Genomic DNA, 17,750 nt, shown 5'->3' with positions numbered 1-17,750 from the left:
TTTTTTCTATGATAAATCTAATTTAATTATTTCCTGCCCATGTTCCTCATCTCCAAAAGGGCACAGAGCGATTCTCTGCCCTCGATGGCAGCTACACATTTAGCATGCTTTCCACTAAAGTTGGTAAAGATTCAGAAGGAATCGTTTGTACAATGTGCCTGGCTAATTTGTGTAACTCTTTATTTTGCTGAAACAAGATGACGAATGACTCCACATTAATGGTGCTGCGAGGCTACTGGGAAAAGTGAGCGTCTTGTGAAATAAAGAAAAATGCTAGCAGAAAATAATACAAAGACGTGATGGTGCTCCCCTAAAGTCACATGGTCTCATGGATGAAGCCTAGGGTTAGGAAGCAGGAGGTCCTCAGCTCACTTCCTACCCCTGCTACTGACTGGCCTCAGTCTGCACATACAGCACTTCACAGACCTTAATCAGGCCCATTTTACAGATGGGGAAAGTGTGGTGCAGAGGTGAGGTGACCTGTCCATGGTCACAGCATGTCAGTGTCAGAACCAGGGCTGGAAGCCAAGTCTCACGTTTAGGTCCTAGCCTGGTCCCCTGGAGCAGAGCATCACCTTGAAGGTGGTACCTCATCTGGGCAACAGGAGCCTCCACTATTACCCTGAAGTTTCCACCATGCGACATGTCTGTCAGCTTCTCCAAGGCCACCCCTAGGCAAGGTACAGCCTCCGAACTCCTCCCCCAACCCTCTTCCCGGTCCACAAGCAAGATCCCCTCCACTCTTGCCATGCTGCTTACAGTGAAGCAGGTTACCCGTGGTTGTTCCCTTTCCCCACCCTGTCTCCGAGGCTGTCTGCTTAGAATGAGTTCCTAGGAGCCAGAATGGTCTCTTCTGCTAGTATGTCATGAGTGCTATTGGAACCAAAGGGCAGTCACAACGCTACTGGGGTTAGTGCAGCTACAGCCCCCAGCCCAGAAGGTTGGTGGTATCCCGTCCTTTTTACAGACCCAAGGGTGAAGGAAGGGTCTGTAAAAAAGAAGGGTGAAGCTCTGTGCTGTGGCCGAACAAAGTCCTCTATTCCAGTACTCATGCTGCTAGAGACGCCCCCTCTAGCCAGACGGATTTTGGGATGGGAACGGAGGCCCAGGCTGCCCGCCCTTTGGGAAAGGCTTTCCACCTGCAGAAAGGACCTGCAGCAGCCAGCTACGCCACAAGGGTCCAAGCACAGGAGGAAGCAACAGGCATGGAAGGTGACTCATTACACATAAAATTAATTTATTTTCCCTCTGTTTATCGGCTGTGGCTTGGCCACTGGAGCAGACTGTATCCCGACAGCCCGCTCTCACCAGTGCTGCCTGAGCAGAAGCCTCCCAGCTCCATTCCCACGTGCAGGAGCAGCCCAGATCTGCCTTTTGTGAGGGGGTGGGGCAGGAAGGGTCAGTCAGGTGCCATGTGAGCCTCCCTCTGGGGAGCGGCAAGGCTGCCGGCGCCCAGTGGGCTGCGTGGAGCCGCAGCGGTAGTTGGGCTACAGCTCAGTGCAGTGTGCTGTTGCTCTGCTCCTCAAAGGCCATCTTGCCCAGGAGCTGGCTTTCCAGCTCCACATTGCTCACTGGCAGCTGGAAGAAGTTCATCTCGGCTGCCAAAGCAGCCATGGCAGAGGGGTCCTGGCCAAACTGGGCCCGAAGCATCATGTCCATTTTCTCCAGGCGCCGCTTGAGCCTCTTGGCCTCGCGCTCCCGGATGAGCCGAGCCTGCCGCTTCTCCGGGGTCTCATTAGCGCGTTTCAGCCTCATGGCCTCCCGGTCCCTCTGCAGCCGCCTCGCCCGCTGCTCATCTGTCTCTTGCATGCGTTGCAGGCGCTTAGCCTCTCGATCCCGCATGCGCCTCACCTCCCGCTCCTCTGGTGTCTCACTGTCCCGCCGGCTCTTCTTAGCCGTGCGCTCCCGCTCCAGGCGCTGCAGCCGCACTTCTAGTGGCTCGTTCTGCCGGCGAAGTGCCCACTTGCGCACGCCGGGAGCCTGTGCCTCCAGCAGCTTGCGATAGGCAGCACAGTTGTTGCACACTAGGAGGATGCCCGCAGGATACACAGGGGCGTTAAAGGCAACGTCCTTCTCCTCAGTACCAGAAGGGCCCTCGCTGTGCGGGGTGGACAAGGAATCTGCACTAAGCACCTCCGGCAGTTTCTCACTGGAAAGCAGAAAGAACAGACTCAAGGATCTCCTGCTGACACTGTGTGCCCTGCAAGGAGCCCCCCGCATAGGGGAGAGGCAATGGCCCAGCCACTAACAGCCCACGATGGTGGTGTGCATCAAGGGCTTTGGTGATGTTAACATACCTAGACATATTTGCCAGGAACACCCACGTAAAGGGTGTGGGGGCAATGTCAGCAAAGAATTAAGGCTGGGGAGATTGAATTCAGGAATTACCCAGTTAGCCGCTCAGATGCTCCAGCCCTGGCACCTTTGGATTTCATGCTTCAGTTGTAATTCTCCTGAACAGCTCATCCACCAGAGCCAGGGCTACCTGAATCCAGAGCCTCACAGCCACCTGCCCTGCCCAGAGACTCAGTGCCCACGAAGCTTCCTCCAGGAAGGACAAAGGGCAGGGGGCAGCATGGGACTGAGCTTGGCTCTAGTGCTCCACCCCACACTGGAATTTCTAGAGTAAAGGAAAAAACACTGCTTTGCTGTAACTGGAAATCCCAGTGGGCTCTGCATGGCTTGGTCTAGGACTTAGGGAGCCAGTCCTAGACAGCATGGTCAGGGAGTTCTCTGGGTCTGCCTGTGGTGAAGGACAGCTGGAAGTAGCTCCCTTGGGGAATAGTTCCAGCTCTCCCACAAGGGCAGGATGGCAGCAGTTCATGTTTTACTCCAGTCTCCAAAGGCTGAGGTGATCAGTCCGGTGGCTTCACCTGAAGCAGCCCTGCTAATTGTGACTCTCGGGGCCTGAGGTGTCTGCATGCAACCCCAACCGAAAGCGGGAGGAAAGTCTCACCCGTTGAATGTGGCATGGCTGGTGAAGCGCGCCCCACACACTGCACAGTTTGATAGTTGGTCCTCTGAGTGGATCAGGAGGTGTCGTCCCAGGGACCCAGGGGAGCTGAGGGCTCTGCCACACACTGGACACATGTAGCTCTTGGCACTGACCACAGCTGCAGTGTGCTGCAAAACAAGCCTTAGGTTTTCAGTGACCAAACTGCCCAGAAAGCCTGCTCTGCCTATTAAATGCTCAGTGAGTATGGAGAAATCTTTCAGCTCCTCCCCATTGTTTGTTACTTGGCTCACCCCTGTTGTTATCACCAGAACCTTTGTCTGCAGGTTCCCGGGCAAAGCCCAAGCACCTTGAGAATGAACTGCAGTGCTAGGCATGTTGGTTATGGGAGATGAAGCATGTTTACAGCTGCATGTTGGTGCATGGGGAGGCAGTTAGGGCTCAGGCCCTTAGAGCAGAAGGGCCTGGACCAAGTCCACTTGCAGTGTTCACTGCTGCAGCTGAGGGAGCACTTCCTCTGTGTAAAGCATGATCGAGCTAACTTAGGGAAGGTGCCTGCAAACGTGTGCACGCAAAACCAGCCTCACTGTAAACGGCAACTGGGAACTGAGACTGGGTTAAAATGAAAGGCCTACAGAAGGGGTGACTTTTTTCAGTCATACCAAAGGGGCTGCCCTTGATGGCTGCTGGTTTGGGGCGGAAAAGTGTTTCATTACTAGTTGTACAAACACTAACTTGGTGGGGGGTGAGGGCTGAGACCACGGCTCTGGGAGACCACGGCTCTGGGAGGCCCCAGCAAGGGCTGGCCTGATGCAGAGCTGCAGCTCTCTCTGTGAAAGAGCAACTGTTTAGATAGGTGGGACCCATGACAGGACTGGCTAGGACTGGCCATGACAGGACTGGCCCCAATGCACACTGCAAAGCAATTTCTGTGCCTAGTTTGAAAACAGCTGGAGATTCCCAACCAGGGCTGAAATGAGGTGAGGTCAGCCCCTGGAGTTGTGAGACGGGGCGTGGCAGAGAGGCTCACGTTCCAGAGCGCTCGGCTAATTCTTCACCCACTATTCTGGTTTGCAGTGTCTACAGTCACCTTCAATTACTTTCCAGCTGGAAATGTGTCTTTGCTTCTGACAAAATCAGAATCAGGATAACCCTGCAGCCCCTCCTCCAGTGTGAAGTCTGAACTTGGCGCCAGCAAAGGGCTCCTCCAGGTCCTTCTATCACTTCAGTTCCTTTCACCCCGAGAGAGGGCTGAGCCCTGGTTATCTGAGTTCATACGGAAGATGTCTCCTGGGAAAGACATCTCCTACCTGGTACACGTGAGCAATGAGCTGCTCTCTGCTTCCACATTCCAGCTGGCAGAGTGGGCACTGCGACAGTCCCAGCATGGGTGCTGTATTCAAATCCTCAATCACCTAAGAACAAGGAGACGCCAATTCAGTAAGAGTCAGGAAAAGAGATTTCCTTCTCGCAGCCCACCCCACTCTTTTGTGGACTGCAGCAGGACTCTACGTAAACCCTTCTGCCTCACCTCACCTCACTGCCTGCACAGCTCAGACAACAGGCCTGACCTCACAGCATTCTGACCCGGGTCCTTGGAAGTGGGGGACTAGTCCCAGCTCCTCTGTACAAACAGGAGGAAAAAGCTGACCCCATGCAGAGCTTCCATAGCCCACAAGGCAGAAGAGTCAGAAGCGCCATGGAGTCCACAGGTTTCTTGTGGACACTGCATAGTGTCGGCTTTTTCCTCCTGTTTGCATGGAGGAGGCATTGGAATAGTTCCCGCACTGCTAAGGACCCAGCTGATACGAGGCAGAAAAGTTGGACATGGAAGACACTTGGGACTGGCTGAGAAGGTGAGCGAGGTAATATCCTCACCCACCCTCTCTCTTTAATATTCTGGGACCCACACAGCTATAACTACACTGCATGGGTCTGGGCAGCAATCAACAGCTCAGAGAAGGGTGGATGGAAATGGATCAGAGAGAGAGGAGAGTGGGGATAGGAGCAGCTGAGGACCCTGTCCAGTGCCATGTCTGAGAGTGGCTCAGTTGAGCAGATGTAGCTTAGCTTCCCTCTGCCACCCCTTCTGTCCCCTACCCCAGAGCAGCTGCTCCTGGCAGTCCGAGAGATCCCCAGAACCAGTATCCTACATGGCTTGGCCTGTGTTTGGAGAAGGCAAGATACATAGCACCACTCCCCATAAAGAAAACGGAGCCAGACCTGACTAGGTTCCCAAGCGCCTCCATGCTGGGGAGGCGCCAAAACATACTACAAGGGAGTGAAGTGCTTGCCTCACTTTCTCCAGTCCGTTGGTTTCCAGCTACAGGCTGCTCTGCATTTTCTAATTCCTTTTTCACTTTCACCATTGTGCCATCCTCCTCAGAAGTGTGAGAAGAGACTTCATCCTGCGTGGTCTCCTCTTCCTCACCATCGCTGTCACCTGGAACACACAAACCAATCACTCAAAGCCCTATGCAGCACCTTAAGGCCAACCCCTAAAACAGTCAATAGCTACAGGACTCATCAAAGTGTACACACACACCCTGCACCCTCTAACTATCACACAGTCAGTCTCCTCCATCCATCACCCGAAGGTGCCGAACTCACTGCTGCTGGAGTCCTGATCCTGCAACTGGTGAATTGTCGGCCGCTGGTCTCCAAAGGCTCCAGGGAAGTCACTTTTCATCATGGCCTGGCGGGCTTGCTCCTCCAGCCCTGCGAAGACTTGCTCCCCTGGCAGCCACAAAGACAGAACAGTCAGAGGGCTGCGTTTCCATAGCACTCACTCTTCAGCATGTTCTCCCAGGAGCTACATTCAGGCACTGAGCTGCTCAGATACAAGAGTCCCCACCTCTTATCAGTCTCAAGCAAGAATCTTCTGAAAGGTCTACATTGTCCTGCCCCATGGCACCAACACGCTTGTGCCTGCTTAGCATGGGGCTAATTGTTAGAAGCTGGTAGTGACAAACTCCTGACCCCAGCCACCCCTCCCCACCAAAAACACACTGCGCCCTGCCCATCCTCTCCCTACATCCCCTACCTGGCACATGGAGCCAGCAGAAACCCTCTTCTATCCCAAGATATGCTCACGCCACAGCCAGATGGGACCGACAAGGTCTGCTTTCACCATATGGCCACACTGCCAGCAGGGGTGACTGATGTAAAGAATTGGTTTTTAATCTTGTTTTGTATTTATAATTAGGGTTTTTTTTTAAAAAAAGGCTGATTCTCATTGGTTGGTAACCATTAAAACATGTTGATTTGCAGCTAAATGTAGCTGTTCCACTAGATTCGGCAGGTTTCTGCTAAGCAGCAGGATGTGCTATATTTACACATATTTAAGCAATTATACAGCTTAGTCAGATTCTTAATGGTTACATGTTTTATATTTTGTTGGCAAATGGTAAGTGCTACATTTCTTGGATGATTTGTTTTCCTGGTGAGCTGTGTCAAGCTGCATTTGGAAATTGGAATTCAATTAAAAATGCACAGACTCAGCATTGTGACGCCGTACGTCCAGGGGGATTGTTTTGAGGAAGCGCTGTGGCTTGTGTTATGCTGGTGGTAAGACTACTTGAGCACCAGGGTCCCCTCTGGCGTTGGACTCTAAGACCATCGTTTCTCATTAGCTAAACAGAACTCCTTGAAATGTGTTGGATACACTGGGAAAAATGAATTTATCAAACTCTGTTTTGCATCTTCACTGGGTCTATGAAAGGCTGTATTAGTGACAGTTAGGGCAGTGACCTGACCGGGGCCCAGAGCCACAAAAGCACTTACATGCCTAAGCCTCAGAGGGAGCTGCCCAAGTGCCAGGTTTGGCTCTACTGCGATCCACAAAACTCCCATCAAACTCTGTAGGTGCCTAAACTCACTTGGCACCAAAGTTTCTGCCTCGGGGCGTGTGCACTGCTGTCTCCCACTAGACTTCTGGGTGCCTGTCTCACATCCAAGTCCCAGGGCATTCCATGAACCATGGGAAGAGAAAGGATTTGCACAGGGCTCTGCCACCTCTCCAGAGAGCTCTCTCACCGCTGAGCTATGGGCTATTCTGATGTGGGGCTGACTTGGTCACCACTGCAGATAAATACTCCAGCAAGACCATGGGAATGACGCTGGAGCCCAGTAGTTAAGCCATCTGCCTGAGAGCTAGCAGACCCTGGGCCACTCCCCCTGCGCCGATCACTCCTTCAGTATTTCTCCTCTACCTGCCTACATTTTGTGTGACACCATGAGGTGCCTACCTCATTCCCGCAAGAAACCCCTTCAGCACCTACACCGCCTGGCTGCAGGGGTCTGTTCATGGCTCGCTAGCTGCAGCCTGGGCTTAGGCACCTTTCTCCAAAGAGGGATGGAGGGCTTAGCACACACCCTTGGCACATCTCCCTTTGGCTCCCTTAGGCGGCTCCCTGCCTGGTTTGCTGGCTTCCGTGGTTCCCATTCTTAGGCCTCTCTCGGCCCATGGATTGTATAGAGGCCCCAGCTCCTAACTCAGCTCTACGGATCTCAGCGTTGGTCCTGTGCAGCGTGACACTGAGTGTTGCAACCTCTCTGTCCCATTGTGAATCCCACCCATGGCGTCTCTCTGCCACGACACTAATGGTAGCTAGGCACCTAAATACCTTGAGGATCTGGGCATCTGGCCTTCAAGATTTCAGAACCAGTAGCTCTCACCCACTCACACCTCATTTTTAGTCATCGACTGGATGAGGAAAACAAACTTTCCTGCCAGTTCAACTCCTAAGTGGTGCTCAACTTTGAAGTAACCAGTCACTGAACTGAACTAGCTGAATAAACTGAAATGAAGAAAATATTCTCTGCACCTGTAGATGAGGCTGCTGCTGTCAAAAGCTGGTTCAGCATTAGACTCTGGTTCCCCATGCTTAGCCAGCGACTCCTACCAGTTCAGTGATAACTTTTCTTAACACTTCGGCAGCAAACTGATACTACTGGAATGTTTTTTATTTAATTTAAATTATTTGAGTAGATTATTGTAAGTTTAGGCCTCAGTATAGGTTATCTTAATTAAAATAGGGTTATTTTTAAAAAGAAAAGCTCTATTTAAATGCAAAATCTAACAAAAAATAATTTTTTAAAACGAAGGATTGATTTTTATCCACCCTGATTATCTGACAAAAAACATGCAAAAATGGAGTTAAGGTTGAGACTGCATATCAGTAACTTAGAGTAAAAGATGTTACAATAATGTTGTAATTAGCTCCAAACCAGGCACTATAAACTCAGACGTTTAGAGTTAGGATTACATATAAAAGAACACCAACCATGGTAAGGTCTGGAAATGCACAAGCAGAGTCCAGACACAACTTTAACTTTGCCCTGCAGTGACCCTATGCAATAATCAGACCATTCTGATAAGTGCCTTTTAGTGCTTGAGATCACACATAAAATTAAATCAGTGGCTCTCAACCTTTCCTGACTACTCTACCCCTTTCAGGAGTCTGATTTGTCTTGCATACCCCCCAAGTTTCACGCACTTAAAAACTATGTGTTTACAAAATCAGACATAAAAATACAAAAGTGTCACAGCACACTGCTACTGAAAAACTGCTGACTTTCTCATTTTTACCATATAATGATAAAATAAATGAAATGGAATATAAATATTGTACTTACATTTCAGTTTATAAGTATGCAGAGCAGTATAAACAAGTCATTGTCTGTATGAAAATTTAGTTTGTACTGTTTTCGCTCGTGCTTTTTATGTCGCCTGTTGTAAAACTAGGCAAATATCTAGATGAGTTAAACCTCTGCATACTCCCAGGGGTACACATACCCCTGGCTGAGAACCAGTGGATTAAACTGATTGATTGTTAAAGACACATGACATTTTCTCTTGTTTATCCCCCTTCATGGTGTCACTAGGTGCAGAGTTAAGGTTATTTGGGTGCCATGCCTGTGCATTTTCAGAGCTTAACATGTTTAGCTGTCTCTTAAATTTAACCCAAAGTCTGAATTTCCTGGATTTATAATGCCTGATTTTGGGGTAATTACAACATCCCTGTATATGTATTTTACCCTAAATTACTGACATGCACCATAACATGAGACCTTAGCTTCATTTTAATCTAGCTTTTGTCAGTGAATTTCTTTGTTAAATTATTAAAAAGTCCTAAACAACAAAAATGCTACCATGGAATATTTCTAATGATTTGAAGTTGTTTTTTTTCTAATTAACCTATCAGGCCAGATTTATGGGTGTGCTCTGGCTGCTTCACACCACTATGGAGCAGTGCAAAGCAGCTGGGGCATAGTGGCCGGTTAAGCTGCGTTTACAGCTTCTTTGCATTGTCAGAGCAGCACAAACCAACTGGAGTGCATACCCTAGTGTTCCTCCCAATCTTGTTTGCTACATTATCCTATCCACACATGCCAAATTCACCTTCCCTGCAGTCCGCCACATTCCCCTGCACATGCCCCCTCCCCCCATCTCCTGTGTTTTCCTGTCCTCATCAGTTCTCTCTCCTAGCCTCTCAGCTGAGTAGATTTGATGCAACACGTAGCTTTTGAAAACAAGTAATTAATACTGTCATTCTTTGCTGTTATTATTTGTACCTGAAAAATTCTCCTGCTGAAAAACTCATACACAGTTCCCTCTTTCAAAATGGCCTGTTCTCAATAAGACTCAGAGCACTGGCTGCCCTTAGCAAATATGGTCACTGCCATCATTTGTTCCCAATGGAAGTGAAGCCAAGCTGCCCTCCAGGAAAATGGTGACTCCCCATACTATCAGGAGGCAAAAATGCTAGGCAGTGGAAGGCATTCGTGTTGAGGGCAGCCTCAGTGAGAGCAATGGGGGATACACTTCTCCAAATGGCCAGTATCTTAATTGAGGGCATGTCATGGCCTTAGTCCTACTGATAGGAGATGGCAGCAATGCTGACATAGGGCAGTTCTTTGATTCATCAGCCTCTTTGGACGGAGTACATCAATCCCACACAAAAACTACTCATTGCACCAGATCATTCTTCACCTCTCTGCCAATCGTGTGCAGATTTCAGATTTTGGAGAAGCACTGTACATAACAAAGAAATTTAATCCCTGATTTAAGTGCAAAACTCGCTTTGAATCTGAAGCTATGGCTGGTACCTCCATAGTTAAACTTCATTGGGATAGCCACCAGCATAAGTATTGATGACACAGCACATCCATATTAGGCATGCTGTTTCACTTAGTTTTGTCCCACGTCCACACTTGCCCTGCCTTCTCATTACCTATCCCACAGTTCCTGGCATGCTTGAAGCCGTGACTTGTGAGAGTTCAAAAAGCCTTCAGAAATTTCAGGGGAATTATGGGAAAGGTCAAATTCCCATAATCCTCTGGTAAATTCCCAAAAGCCTCTGGTTGCCAGCATAATTTCCTAATTCTTTTGTCAGAAATGGAGCCGAGGCTGCATGCTCAACAAGGAAGGTTTCTCCTGGAGCTTTTGGAAAGCAATTCCTAGGTGTGTGAGGCAAGGTAGCAAAGGATATTGTGGTGGGGCCTGCGTCTGAAATCAGCAGTTCCCAGTCACACACACCCTCACCCAGTGGATGATTCCAAATAGTGCTGGAGAATGATTTCCATTGGGTGGAGTGCTGCTTCTGTCCTTTTGGGTCCCGATCTCAGCCTCAGACTGGCAGAACCAAGGTACGAGAGACCTGAGGCAAGCAGCAAAGAACAGAGAATTTCAGTACTGTGGTAAATTGCTCTCCTGGATTATTACTAGTGAGCACGGAACCATTCTAGACTCGTATATCTGTGGTACGCAGTAAGGGTATGAGAGCAAAGTAGAGAATGTACCAGAGATCACTAAAGGAGTCAGGTAATTAGGGTTCCTATTCCTATAATCTGGCACTATTGATGAGATATGTCCCTCCCAGTCTAGTCCATGGGGATGCGGGCCTTACCTTGGGTTCCTGAACATGTATGTAATGTGACTGGCCCAATGTGTGACATCAGGATTCTCCAAAGCGCAGGAGTGTGCAGAGGGAGACTCTTCCTATGAATAATATCAACCTCAGTCTCCATGAGTGTTGTCCTGCTAATAGTTGCCTGCTGGCTTTTTGCAGATCACATGCGACACTAGGGTGGTTACTTCCAGGAGCAGTGGAGGAAGTGCCATGCCCAGCTGGACACACTGGCTGCTCTGCTGAGGACGTCACGGCAGTGCTGCGTGCGCTCAGCATTCTGCCCACATCACACAGTCCAGGAGCACATGCATCCTAAGTGCCAGTGTGGAACTGGGCATAGGGAATTCAATGTTACGCTACTTTTTTAGATCCCTCATTAAGTGCCTACCCTATTACCCTGCCCTAGCTTCTCAGGGGACTGATGGAGAAGTGCACTGTTGGGGTACTGCTAGGCCAGGCGCACCAGGCAAAGGACTTGGGCTTTGGCGGTAGCAGGATTTTCCTCTCATTGTTTGTGCGCGTTCATATAGCTCCTGCCCTGGTGGTGTTGCACTCCCTTTGGCAAAGGAGCACAAGGAGCGGCTTGTGAGGATAAAGGACAGTATGCTTGGTATTGAAATCACAGATGCTTTTCCACAACTTTATTAAATACAAACAAGGCTGCAGGTCTGCTGCAATACCAAAACAAGTCACCAGAGTTACGCCACAACCGGCTAGAGAGAGCATGCTGAGATTCCTGATAGTGCCTCTCTTTTGGGCTCCAGTTCTCCTTTCCACAGTCTTGTAAAGGAATAGGGTGCCTGAGAATGGCTGTGGTGGTATGGGGCTGGGCAGGAGGGGAAGGCACAGCTGCTAAAACCAGATGGTGTCAACATGGCAGGCAGTTTTTCCTGAGCCCTGCCCCTCTGGGACTCTGCCTCCTCCATTCACATCTCTCGCTCTCTGGAAAAAGCCTTACATAAGTTCCCTGTCCTGCTCAGCCTACACGAGTTCTGAGATGAGCCTCTTTAAATACTTGTACAAGTTCAAGGAGGGACCAGAGTCCCTGTTCACACAGGTCTTCTCCACACTTCCTTTTCCAGGACCTGAAACTTGCTCACTGGGGAGCTAATGCACCTGCCCATCCCTGTTTGGGCATGTCCATGGCTGTGAGGGCACTGAAATGAAAAAAAAGAAAGGGAAGTTAATAACCACAGCAATAGCTCATCTAGCTCTCCTAGTATCAAGGGATTTGGTACAAGTAACAATTTATGTTCAGTTTGAAACTGAAAGTAAGCTTTCTTCCTCCACCCAGAGATGTTAAAGATACAGCAGAATTCACACACCACTAAGAAGAATATGGGTGGATGGGGAGGGAGGATTAACCAATGAGATCAAGGGAATGGGGCCAGGAGGTGGTGACTGGAATTCAGCTAGCAAAGATTACTTATTGCAGAACCTCAAAAGCATCATTTTGCAAAGGGTCCTGGGCACAAAAAGAAAAGTAACATATGAGCAGGAGGAAAAGACTGAGCTCTGTAGCAGAATTGTTGGCATGGATGAGAAGGGTGACTTGTCTGAATGGAGGGAGGCTGAGCTTCAGGGGGCAGCTATGTCTACCACAACGCTTGATTGCAAGGTTGGATGACGTCTGGGAAAGGTTTTCAGATATAAATCCTGAAGATTGGGAGAAACTAAAGGCTAAACTGAACTACCACGGTATTCCCACTGGATTTAAAGAATTGCACTGCATATCTCAAATCAGCAGGGAACAGGCAGTGTACCTACAGAATCCTAATATCATGGACGGTATTATTTTTGCATCACTTTGCAAGGTAGGATTGTTTTTCATGCATTAAATGGCAAAACAGGATGATATTAGAATCATGTACTAATCAGTTACTGTAGTCCTAAAGGAGGGGCAGCAATACAATGAAATGTAAATGCAATGGACCATAGTACTTGATATTTGACTACTTGAAACAACATTCTCACTTTTATTGTGGTTTCTGTGCTCTTCTGAAGTTTTCCCCCTGCTATTCTACCCATTTGAGTGCAGCTATGCAACCGAGTATTTCTGTGCTAACTGGGAAAAGCAGACAATATAGCTAATCCTGGTCTTTCAATGAGAGGGTGCCACACTTGAGGAATAATGGCGGACTAAACTGGGCAGGCAAAGGAGGGACTTGCAGCTGCCAAATGCCCCAGTGTGGCTGAGTGAGGGGAGAATATGGACTAGTGGAGTGGGGAAGAGGTGAACACTTCTGCCCTCTTGTGAGCTTGTATCTGCCCATTTACAATTATTAATTGCGGTGTTCAGAACATTATAGAAAACTCTTCTCCAGCCCCCAACCTGCAAAAATCAGACCCCGGTGGTAGATAGTACAATAAAATGCTGCATACCTGTGGCCCAATTCCTCCTCCTCCCAAACCATCTCCGTCCCCAGGAAGAGATCCCAGTAATACGCCTGTCATCTCCCATTCTGACTCCTCATACTGCCAGTTCACTCAGTTCTTGGAGCTGATGCTCCTTATCCGTCACAAGTGCTCTGGGCTCTCCGCAGGCTGGGTGGATGGGTGAGTCCCAACAGTTCAGTGCCGCTCATTATAAAAGGGGTGAGTTTTCCATCCTGAGCTGGAGACTGTTATTGTCCTCGGTCATGTTGCATAGGCCTTTCAGTCCCTTTTTCTTCTTGTGGCACCACTTGCTTCTCCTGGTGATGCCTACGTCAAACAGCTGCTCAGATACCTGGTCATACATTAATGTGTTGTGTGTGAAGAAGTTCAATTGGTACCAGAGCGTCTCTCCCTAAATGGATACCAGAGCCTGTATGTTAGCTTCACACCAGCTGGCAGCATGTTCATATGATGGTCTCCTCTGAGACATGCTGGTGATAGAATCAGATATTGCAAAAATAGGAGATCTTGTTCAGTGTGAAAATAGTACACAACTGAACTCCAGTGTGTGCGGTGCTATACAAATTACTAGCTTCTGAATAACTTCACACCTGTGCAGTGGAGTGCAGCAAAACAGACCAGACAGGCCAACTAAGCACTGTGGGACAGGAGGGGGAAGGTTATTTGTACCGTGAGAGCTGTTATGTCACTGATCTCATCCACTGATCTCCCTTGACGTGCTCAAAGCAAATCTAACCCAAATAATGGCTGTAAGGCCTCTGCACTGGGTGCGTGGACGCGAAGTGTGTTACAGGCATGCTAGGAGAGACCACACAGTGGTTAGTGCCCCAAATTTCTCTTGTGAAAACAAGGCCCAAGAGTTAGTGCACTGGGCGGCAAGTCACAGATATACTGTGCCCAGTCTCAAACCAAACACAGAGGAGTAGGTATCAGAGAGCACAAATCACAGGGCAGCTGCCAAAAGTCACCGCTAGCACCCCCGGCAATGCCACCAGGGAAGGCTTCTCCTGCTCCCATGCCTATCTTGGGCTCTTGGTGTTTTCCAAATCCCAGTCTCAGGGTCCCTGTTACAATCTCCCCAAACACACCTGCTGGCTGTGCAGAGAGCAGCATGTGTAGAGTTCTTTCTAGTGCCTCATCCATACAAAAGGACAGCAGAGAGAAACACACAAATGCACGCAAGGTGGTAGCATCAGCCAAGAGGGGCATTTGGTAGGACTGTTCTAGCTGCAGCATTCTGCTCTCAGTCCTGCACTCCCACCAGTCACTCCATTCTTAGCAAGGACTCGAGCCTCTCATGCCCCCGCCTTCACAGTTCTCCTAGGAGACACAAGAGTCGATGAGCTCCGTCGAGGCCACCAACTATCATTCTGGGTGGGTGACAGCGCCTCGCCACTCCCCCCACTCTGATGCAGTCATGCAGAAACAGGCTGGAGTTGTGCAGTGCCCCCTTTGTCACTGAAAGTTTGTATGTCTGTCTCCTAGCTCCCGTGATGGCTCACTACGTGTCTGCCTACAGTCAGTGCTGACACACACACTGACTACAACGGTAATCAAATGCTGGGTGCTTGACAAGGCTCAAGAAACACAGGGTGATCTCTCACCTAACAGGGAGCGTAATCTAGGCAGTATTTAACAACCCAACCCACCTCATCACCACTACTGCAGGGAGGGAAACTGAGGCACAGAGAGACTAAGGCCTTGCCTTCACAGCCTGCAGCGGTGCCACTGTAGCGCTTTAGTGAAGACTCCCCCACACGGCTAGGAGAGCCCCCCCCCCCCCCCGGCGTCGTTAATCCACCTCCCTGAGAGATGGCGGCTATGTCAAAGGGAGCAGCTCTCCCACAACCTAGGGTCACAGGGGAGGTTAGGTCGGTATCACCACCTCGCCCCGGGGGGTGGATTTTTCACACCTCTGAGAGACACAGTTATACTGATACAGGTCAGTAGTGCAGACCTGGCCTGAGTGACTTGTCCACCCAGGAGGTCCTGGCACCAAGCCCAAAATTTCCTTCACTGCCCAAAATGCCAACCGAGCCCAAAGGCCAAACACCACACTTCCTAGGGCACTTCCACCTGTGAAATGAGAAGACTAAGTGCGGCTGGCACCCCCTACACAAACACATCTACTCAAGCGTGCTGCCTGTCCATGCCTAGCCTTGCCACCGCATGGCAGAGAGCGGCCAGTGCCCGAATCCCCCACTCACAGAGCACAGTTGCCCCGTTCTGACCATGCCAACTCCACACCCCTGCCCCCAATCTGTACATGTTGCCGCCGCCGGCCCCCACCCCGACTCCAGGGAAACGCGACCAGGCAAGACTGCTGTCAGAGCGTGGGGCACAATACTCACAATGAACTTTATTAGGAGTGGTCTGTTTCCGACGGGACATGTTTCCCTGGCCCAGGAGCAGAGGGGTCCTTCCCTCGGCGGAGGGCTCACCTGAGGAGGAGGAGGAGAAGAAGGGTCACACAAACCCACTGAACCCCGCGAAGTCCCCGGCCAAACTCACTCAGGCGGCTGGGCTCTGCCTCCGGCCTTCCACGCAAACTCAAGAACAAGGGTCACCCGGCTGTGCATGCAGAGCCCATCCGGCCCGGCTGGAAGCCGTCCCACCGGCACCGTGACCGACCCAGCCCAGCAAGGCCCGGCACACCTGACCCTGCTCACTGGGACAAGCAGCAGCAATCCCTCCCCAACGCAGCAACACCCAGGGAACCAGCCCATCACCCCCCCAGCGACACGGACAGAACCGGCCCCGCGCCCCCCCCCCAGCGACACGGACAGAACCGGCCCCGCGCCCCCCCCCAGCGACACGGACAGAACCGGCCCCGCGCCCCCCCCCAGCGACACGGACAGAACCGGCCCCGCGCCCCCCCCAGCGACACAGACAGAACCGGCCCCGCGCCCCCCTCCAGCGACACAGACAGAACCGGCCCCGCGCCCCCCCCCAGCGACACAGACAGAACCGGCCCCGCGCCCCCCCCCAGCGACACAGACAGAACCGGCCCCGCGCCCCCCCGCACCCCCCTCAGCGACACAGACAGAACCGGCCCAGCGACCCCCTGCACCCCCTCCCGCGACACAGACAGAACCGGCCCCGCGCCCCCCCGCACCCCCCTCAGCGACACAGACAGAACCGGCCCAGCGACCCCCTGCACCCCCTCCAGCGACACAGACAGAACCGGCCCCGCGCCCCCCTCCAGCGACACAGACAGAACCGGCCCCGCGCCCCCCCGCACCCCCCTCAGCGACACAGACAGAACCGGCCCAGCGACCCCCTGCACCCCCCCCAGCGACACAGACAGAACCGGCCCAGCGACCCCCTGCACCCCCCCCAGCGACACAGACAGAACCGGCCCAGCGACCCCCTGCACCCCCCCCAGCGACACAGACAGAACCGGCCCCGCGCCCCCCCCCAGCGATACAGACAGAACCGGCCCAGCGCCCCCCCCAGCGACACAGACAGAACCGGCCCCGCGCCCCCCCCCAGCGATACAGACAGAACCGGCCCAGCGCCCCCCCCAGCGACACAGACAGAACCGGCCCCGCGCCCCCCCCCAGCGATACAGACAGAACCGGCCCAGCGCCCCCCCCCAGCGACACAGACAGAACCGGCCCAGCGCCCCCCCCCCGTACCTCCCCCAGCGACACAGACAGAACCGGCCCAGCGCCCCCCCCGTACCCCCCCCAGCGACACAGACAGAACCGGCCCAGCGCCCCCCCCGTACCCCCGCCCAGCGACACAGACAGAACCGGCCCAGCGCCCCCCCCGTACCCCCCCCCAGCGACACAGACAGAACCGGCCCAGCGCCCCCCCTGCACCCCCCCCCAGCGACACAGACAGAACCGGCCCCGCGCCCCCACCCCCAGCGACACAGACAGAACCGGCCCTGCGCCCCCCCCCCAGCGACACAGACAGAACCGGCCCCGCACCCCCCCCCCAGCGACACAGACAGAACCGGCCCCGCACCCCCAGCGACACAGACAGAACCGGCCCCGCACCCCCCCCCCCCAGCGACACAGACAGAACCGGCCCCGCGCCCCCCTCCAGCGACACAGACAGAACCGGCCCCGCGCCCCGCCCCCAGCGACACAGACAGAACCGGCCCCGCGCCCCCCCAGCGACTCGGACAGAACCGGCCCCGCGGCCCCCCCGGGCCAGCCCGGGCTCTTACCGGCTCCAGCGCGGGGCCGGGCGGGGCTGCGGACAGACAAAGGGGCCGCCGGACAGACAGACGGAGCGAAGATGGCGGCGGCGCGGGAGCGCGCCGCTAGTGCATGGGGGCGGCTGGGGGCGCGCGAGGCCAAGAGCGTCAGCAGCATTCCCCCCCCCGTCCCCTCACAGCCCCGCCTGCCCCCACGAACCGTGCCCCCCCGTACCCCCAGTTCCCTATGTATCCCCTTCTGTCCCCCACCACTTCACCCCCAACCTTCCCCAGCCCTCTACCCGCCCTTCGTACCCCCCCATACACCGCCCCCCATGGA

The 17,750-nt window shown here is 52.6% G+C and overlaps 1 protein-coding gene across 6 annotated transcripts; it reads right to left on the bottom strand.

The window, feature by feature from the left end:
• Positions 1-1,220: 1,220 nt before the first annotated feature.
• Positions 1,221-17,549, bottom strand: ZNF821 (zinc finger protein 821). 6 transcript variants are annotated; one of them, XM_077831321.1, is made up of 9 exons: positions 17,441-17,489; positions 15,615-15,704; positions 13,249-13,654; positions 10,864-12,023; positions 5,564-5,689; positions 5,248-5,396; positions 4,264-4,368; positions 2,957-3,123; positions 1,221-2,149 (listed from the first exon to the last, which is right to left on the bottom strand). In XM_077831321.1, exons 4-9 carry the CDS (start codon positions 10,982-10,984, stop codon positions 1,495-1,497), a joined length of 1,323 nt encoding a protein of 440 aa, XP_077687447.1. In that variant the 5' UTR covers positions 10,985-12,023; positions 13,249-13,654; positions 15,615-15,704; positions 17,441-17,489; the 3' UTR covers positions 1,221-1,494. The 6 variants fall into 6 exon arrangements, with proteins under 6 accessions (XP_077687447.1, XP_077687446.1, XP_077687448.1 ...); XM_077831320.1 differs by having other exon boundaries at positions 13,249-13,900; positions 17,441-17,466; XM_077831322.1 differs by lacking the exon at positions 17,441-17,489 and having other exon boundaries at positions 15,615-15,950.
• Between the last annotated feature and the right edge of the window lie 201 nt (positions 17,550-17,750).

Source organism: Eretmochelys imbricata, chromosome 12 (assembly GCF_965152235.1).
Source record: "Eretmochelys imbricata isolate rEreImb1 chromosome 12, rEreImb1.hap1, whole genome shotgun sequence".
NCBI classification, from domain to species: Eukaryota; Metazoa; Chordata; order Testudines; family Cheloniidae; genus Eretmochelys; species Eretmochelys imbricata.
This window is presented reverse-complemented; position numbering and strand designations above follow the sequence as displayed.

What these genes read in the sequence shown, in the direction of transcription:
- ZNF821 (XM_077831321.1), bottom strand. Translation starts at nt 10,984, where the DNA reads ATGGAGACTGAGGTTGATATTATTCATAGGAAGAGTCTCCCTCTGCAC. An exon ending in GGATCAGGACTCCAGCAGCA is followed by an intron (nt 5,397 to 5,563) that starts GTGAGTTCGGCA and finishes TGTGTGTTCCAG; the next exon opens with GTGACAGCGATGGTGAGGAA. An exon ending in AACGGACTGGAGAAAGTGAG is followed by an intron (nt 4,369 to 5,247) that starts GCAAGCACTTCA and finishes CCTTGTTCTTAG; the next exon opens with GTGATTGAGGATTTGAATAC.